Here is a 6,607-nt window from a genome sequence, read left to right on the forward strand (position 1 = left end):
AGGTTTCAACCTGGTTTCCATGTATGAGTTTATTGCAGGTTTCAACCTGGTTTCCATGTATGAGTTTATTGCAGGTTTCAACCTGGTTTCCGTGTTGTAGTTTCCAACCTAGTTTAATACCTAGTTTCCATGAACTGAAACTTGCTCGTGTCGTCCCTTTACCCGGTCCTCTGGAAAAGATGTTGTTTCATATCTCACATGTAGCAAATCAGGTATTTTATACAATTGCATAATGGTAAAAGGCTTCAGGATGACAAACAACAGAATAAAACACAAATTCATTAAAAGTTTATTTATATTCAACAATATGTTTGTAAACAAATAATATTCGGAATATTCAAGTTAGTAAATGAAACAAAAGCAAGGGAATAATTAGCAGCGAGTACAGAATATTTTTCTTAAACACACTGTAGACCAGCCCATATCACTTGGCTTCCTAATTTGAAAAATGTTAGCTCTTTCCCCAAGAGAGGAAGAACTGTGTGCTTCTTCTCCTCCGGCCAGGCAATCGTTTCACAGCCTTCCTGCTTTCCAGCTTCTGAAATTTAGAAAACAAACTATCAGTACAAACAAGCATTCGTCTACGATATCCATGGCTAGAGAAAAGAAATCTGTCAAACATTGCTCGAGGTGAAATACACTGAACCCCCATGTCCGATAAGCGAAGAGATCAAAAAGTATAAACTGAGCATTTGACATCAAAAGTTTCAATCGCAGAACAGCTTATTGATATATGATAGAGTGCAAAGACATGAAGAAATTCGCCTTTGAAAGCCATAATTTGTTTTCTGAATGTTACTTACAGTGCACATTATGAGTATAGAACTACGATTTATCCGTTATTGTGAAAAGACATGTTTTCTTAACCAATAATGTGGAGTCAATCAGACAGACAAGCTATGAATATGGGGTCACAAGCATACGCTGCAGCATAATGTGCTGCATAATATTTAAAACTTTTTAAGCTGTATTTGTCAATGGATAAATTGCACATTTTAAACAGTGTTCATTTTGAAATTCCTTGAATGTACATAGAAAGAATCCAAATTAACTTGATATTTTAAAGGTTTCCTTAAAATTTTTAATCTCTGCAAGATGTAAAATGACTAGAATACGTTTACTTACTCTGAACTTTTTGCCGTTCTTTGCATACAAGCCATGGGCCGTGGGCTTTCCCCACACCTTCTTAAGTGATCCATCTTGTTCATCCAAACCCATCAAAAAGCTTCTGAAAGGAGACATGTGCATGATGCATAACTATAAGTGAAACATGTTTCCAGTTGGAGGTTACAAGAATAGTGACATGCGCCATGCATTTTTACTGTTTCCTAGGATTTACATTATTTGGTTATGTTGTATGTACATTATGTACTGGACGGTTCGGGTTATCACATACCTTTTGTATGTCAAAATGAGTTGGTCCTGACTGCCTTCTTCAGTTTTTCCAACACTGCCCTCCTTTATGCTGGAAACGTACAAATGCATCGATTAAAAAAAGTCAGGAACTTGTCATATTGCTCTCTTGAAAACAATAAAGTGTCGAATAAAAAGAATAAATATCAATTTGCAAATTGTGGAATATGCTAGATGAAAAGAATCCAGGTCAGCAAATTCATATACTATTTTGGGTTGGCAATCCATCATTGTATACCCATATATTCTTTATATACTCTTCATAACCTTTTCTGTGGGACAAACACAATCCACATTTCTTCATTCAGAGTTCGTTAAATCTTGATATGATAAGCATAACACTACTTACATCAGATGGCAAATCTAAATTACCTCATAAATCAATAATATAAAACTGTTCAATATTAGTTTGAAAACATTGTGAAATTTCAATTTTGAAATTTCACTCAAACAATGCACCAAAACTGGTCACAGAATGCCTAACCTATAAATGCAAAATGACACACTATCCCTACTACATTGTTTTCAAACGTGCAAATATCAAAAGCAATATGAAAAGGATTTCTTAAATAAATATTCGTATTTATAAATACGCTTGAAGTTATTTTGAGTCGTAACAAGCACATTAGCAATAATATACTAAAGATATTTGTGATTTATTTTTTTCTTGAAAGATAATTTTTCATTCATTAACACATTCAACCATTTTAATCGTGTGTGAGCTGATCCAAATCACAGTAATATTGAGTTCTTGAATTAACCGAGTGCTGAGTGAAGGAAGCCATACATCTCTCTTGCTAAGAATTCGACACGCATTTGATTACCGAGGTCCATCAAGTCTAAAATTTCATATGTATTGTAGTAGTTACTTATTTACGTTAAACATTACGAATAACATGTGCTATTGCTTATTTCAAGAAAATAACACTGTACCTGACCAGATCGTGGAATGATCCTTTTCTCCCGCTGCGATCGACGACTGCTTCTGTTCTCAATTTTTCACGTATCCGAATCTCCAAAGCTTCTATTGTAAATCGCATTGCCAGTCTCTTGAATCAGATAACACGGGCAAACGTAGGAATACTGTACTGTGTTGACTTCCTTGTCGTCGTTACTGGACATACCGGGTGAGAACTGCTTTCAAAATAGTCGTCTCGAAACAACTTGGGATCAAGTGACAAAATGGCGGCAACTGTGCGTAGGGGTATTGTGGGTAATAAGAAATACCTGATCCTTTTTCGATTGGCAGGCACGAAATCCTTCTCTGACCCAATTTGGATGTGATTTTAAGACAAAGACTGAAAACGACCACTTCAGTACATAAAACTGTTGCTTTTATAAAATGTCACGAGTTCGCGTGCCCATGGATTACCGGTTCATAACTTCCGGTTTTGCCTGTCAACACCTGACTCAGGTAAGTTCTATTGTTTTTACAGCTAGCTAATTTTGATAAAAGGAGCCTGTTAAGTGGGGACTGCCCCAGTGAAGCCGACACACTAATGACCTGACACTGATTAGTTGTCAAGTATTTGAACTCAGTGTCAAAGTATGCCAACTATAAATGCATTTAACGGTAAACTTTACGCACTGCCTCAGTTTATTGTATAATTCACGTATATTCTGCATAAATATCATCATGTAAGTACCGAACTGACAATTGTTTTAATGACTTATACTAATCTTCCTAAATGCTTATACTCTTTCACATTCCCAGGAGTTGGCAGTCTATAGCCTGTTTATTTATATATATTGCATCATTTACCTTTTAATTATTAATATATATCTGAACTATTGCTATTGCTAAAGTGGCTTTAATTTTATTTATTTTTATACAATATATTTACTGAAAGGAATACAAGCCCGTACACAACTCAATGATCCAATAAGTTATTATTAATATATAATAAAAGTTTGAGCAATGTTTCTATGCAGAGTCAACTCACCTTTTATTCTTGTATATAGATATCACTGTTTTATTATTTCTTTTCAGATAAAGAAAGCGTCTGATCCTCAATTTGACAAACCGAAACCTGGACTTGCCCCATTCATCCCAATCTAGAGAAACGGAACTAAGTGTGCCTCGCGCACATAGCTGGGCAAAGGCCATTTATAGCCATTCGTCCTTTCACCATTTGCATGTTTAGTACGGTTATTGTGAAGTTTGTGTGCATGGTAGTTGGAATATGATGCTTCATTACATTACGAATAAACAAGAATGTGAAGGAAAAAAGTGTATAGTTTGTTCTTGTATCATCAGTTTGAAGCCACATTTAATATTGTGATATCCACAGAATGATGCGTCAACAATTTACTTTTGTTGTCTTGTTCATCTAAGCAATGATACGAATCTACTATTCCGTCCCCAGGCACATTCAGATTGAATTATAACACCTAAAGCTAAGTTTCAGTCAGGAATGGAAACCAACACATGACCATAGCTTCGTATCAGTTTCCATCACCGGAGCTTAGAGTATCCATTATGGATTCTATTTGGAAACTAGGTCACCCAGTTTTACTGAATAGATACCAACTGGATGTCAGGATGGTAAACAATTACACATTTTATGTTACTTAGTTCAAAACAGCGCAATGGAAACCCAACATGAAACTACATTTTCTACTTTTATGTTGGTTTCCATTTAGTGAGATCTGAGAGTTGCAAATTCCAGGTATGGAAACCAACAAGAAACCCCCGAACTTAGTTTCATTCTGGTTTCCATTTACAGAAATACCAAAATCACATTTCCAAAATGGAAACTCAGTTAGTGAGTTTCAGGGAATGGAAACCAACTGGATTCCGCAATTACCCGCATTACGGATAGTTTCCAGGTTTCTGGAAACCAAGTCATTTTTGTAGTGCATGCTTTGGTGAATGTTGTGGTGTATTCATGTATGCCGGTGGTGGTGGGCGCTGCATTGGTGGATGTGATGGTATGCTCACGCATATATACTAGTGGCTGTGCATCATGCATTGGCGGAGGTGATGGTGGTGTTTCATATATGAGGGTGGTGGTTTCTCAGGCATTGGTGGATCTAGTGGTGCATTCATATATATCGTTGGAGGTGCGCCATGCATTGGTAGATGTGATGGTGGTGGCTTTTTAATGCCTGTGGTGGTGAACCATGCATTGGTGGAAGTTGTGTTGTACTCATGTATGAGGTTGGTGGTGGCCCATGCATTGGTGGATGTTGTGGTGTACTGATGTATACCGTTGGACATGGTGAGACATACATTTGTGGATGTTGTGGTGTTCTCATGTATACCGGTGTTCTTGAAACATGCATTGGTGGATGTTGTGGTGTACTCATGTATACCGTCGGCAGTACACAATACAATGGTGGATGTTGTGGTGTCCTCGTGCATGCTGTTGGTGTTGCACCATGCATTGGTGGATGTTGTGGTGTATTCATGTATGGTGGTGGCGGCACACGATCTATTGGTGGATGTTGTGGTGTACTCATGCATGCTGGTGGCGGTGCGCCGTGCATTTGTGGATGTGATTTTTTTGTCTTATGTATACCTGTGGTGGTGCCCCATGCATTGGTGGATGTTTTGGTGTATTCATGTATGCCGGTGGTCTTGGTACGACATACATTTGTGGATGTTGTGGTGTTCTCATGTATACCGGTGGTGGTGCCCCATCCATTGGTGAATGTTGTGGTGTACTCATGTATGACTTGGTGGTGTCCCATATATTGGTGGATCTTGTGGTGTAACCATGTGTGCCGGTGACTGTGGACGATGCATTCGTGGAGGTTTTGGTGTACTCATGTATACTGTCGGCGGTACACGATGCAATCGTGGATGTTATGGTGTGCTCATGTATGTCTGTCATGGTGTGCCATTCATTGGTGGATGTGATGGCCGGTGGCTTATGTATAAGTATGAGAGTGGTTGTGACCATTGCATTGGTGGATGTTGTGGTGTACTCATGTATGTCGGTGGTGGTGTGTCATGCATTGCTGGATGTTTTGGTGTATTCATATATGTCGGTGGTCGTGGTGCGACATACATTTGTGGATGCTGTGGTCTGCTCATGTATGCCAGTGGCGGTACGCCATCCATTGGTGGATGTTGTGGTGTACTAATGTATGACGTAGTGGTGCCCCTTGCATTGGTGGATGATGTGGTATACTCATGTATGCCGGTGGTGGTGCCCTATGACTTTGGCGGTGTGCCATCCATTGGTGGATGTGATTGTGGTGTCTCATGTATGCCTGTAGTGGTGCCCCATGGATTGGTGACGTGGCGTCTTGGCATTGCACATGACATCACCTCACCATGACAAAATAATATTTTCCCTATGTCATCGTATGAAAAATATGAACCCCGATATTTTCGACCTCGTAGTTAATATGGCTCATTGGCCAATCTGGTAGAAATATTAATATTAATTCTTCTGCTGGAGTAGATCATCCGAGTATCCTTGGTGCTGTAAGTTGGCGACCCACTTGCTTTTAGCATTGTCCTTGTGATACTCCGTGGTGAGTGGGTGGCTCGGATGATGAACCATATTACACTAACCATGGCTTACACCTATGAAATTCCGCCCAAAAGCCCCAAATGTCCACTTGAAATTGACCCTATTGATACTGATCACAGACCTTCTGCATCGATCGAGTATTGGCCGCTTTTCCTTGTGATCGAGACTCCTGACAAGACACCGTGAAAGGTGAACCCCTTTGCTGTATCCAAGGGTATTGAAGTAGCACAGGAGGAGGCAGCTGAAAAATCTGATGTCGTAGCCTCCCCAGTACTGAGTTTGTTTGACACTATCTTCAGTTAGTATGATGTCTTTGGCTCATGAAAAGGCCTTTAATACTCAGGTTTTCACTGGCCATTTTATGTGGTGGAGGTCTGTGAGCATTTTCATGACATTTGATTTGCTGGCCGACACCATCTCAAAGTTGATCATGGATAGTTTTACTAATATCAATCTGATCACCGTCATTGTGACTTTTGTGTATTGCTAAAGGGTGTGTATTTTTTGACATGTATTTGCGTTTGAAAATAATGAAAATGACCGCCATTTTGAATTGTCTTCTCGGCAGTTACATTTACATAAAAATTAACACCGAATGTGTCCATTTACGGCCAATGTTGATACTTGTTATGTTTTTTGACACTTGTATCTTCTAGAGTGGTGACTCGGGCACAAAACAGGTGATTTTGTATGGTCATGTCGTGATAATA

The 6,607-nt window shown here is 39.0% G+C and overlaps 1 protein-coding gene across 1 annotated transcript; it reads right to left on the reverse strand.

The window, feature by feature from the left end:
* Positions 1-273: 273 nt before the first annotated feature.
* On the reverse strand, positions 274-2,606 carry LOC137282239 (uncharacterized). Its single transcript, XM_067813975.1, has 4 exons — positions 2,347-2,606; positions 1,397-1,465; positions 1,126-1,228; positions 274-538 (listed from the first exon to the last, which is right to left on the reverse strand). The coding sequence occupies exons 1-4, from the start codon at positions 2,451-2,453 to the stop codon at positions 452-454; spliced, it is 366 nt and encodes a 121-aa protein (XP_067670076.1). The 5' UTR covers positions 2,454-2,606; the 3' UTR covers positions 274-451.
* Positions 2,607-6,607: the final 4,001 nt, after the last annotated feature.

The sequence above is a fragment of the Haliotis asinina genome, chromosome 1 (assembly GCF_037392515.1).
Source record: "Haliotis asinina isolate JCU_RB_2024 chromosome 1, JCU_Hal_asi_v2, whole genome shotgun sequence".
Lineage (NCBI taxonomy): Eukaryota > Metazoa > Mollusca > Gastropoda > Lepetellida > Haliotidae > Haliotis > Haliotis asinina.

Bases quoted from the DNA above. Each gene is read 5' to 3' on its own strand.
- LOC137282239 (XM_067813975.1), bottom strand. From the start codon at position 2,453: ATGCGATTTACAATAGAAGCTTTGGAGATTCGGATACGTGAAAAATTG. The intron at 1,466-2,346 runs GTACAGTGTTAT...GTACGTTTCCAG, and splicing joins TCATTCCACGATCTGGTCAG to CATAAAGGAGGGCAGTGTTG. The intron at 1,229-1,396 runs GTATGTGATAAC...GTCTCCTTTCAG, and splicing joins CTCATTTTGACATACAAAAG to AAGCTTTTTGATGGGTTTGG.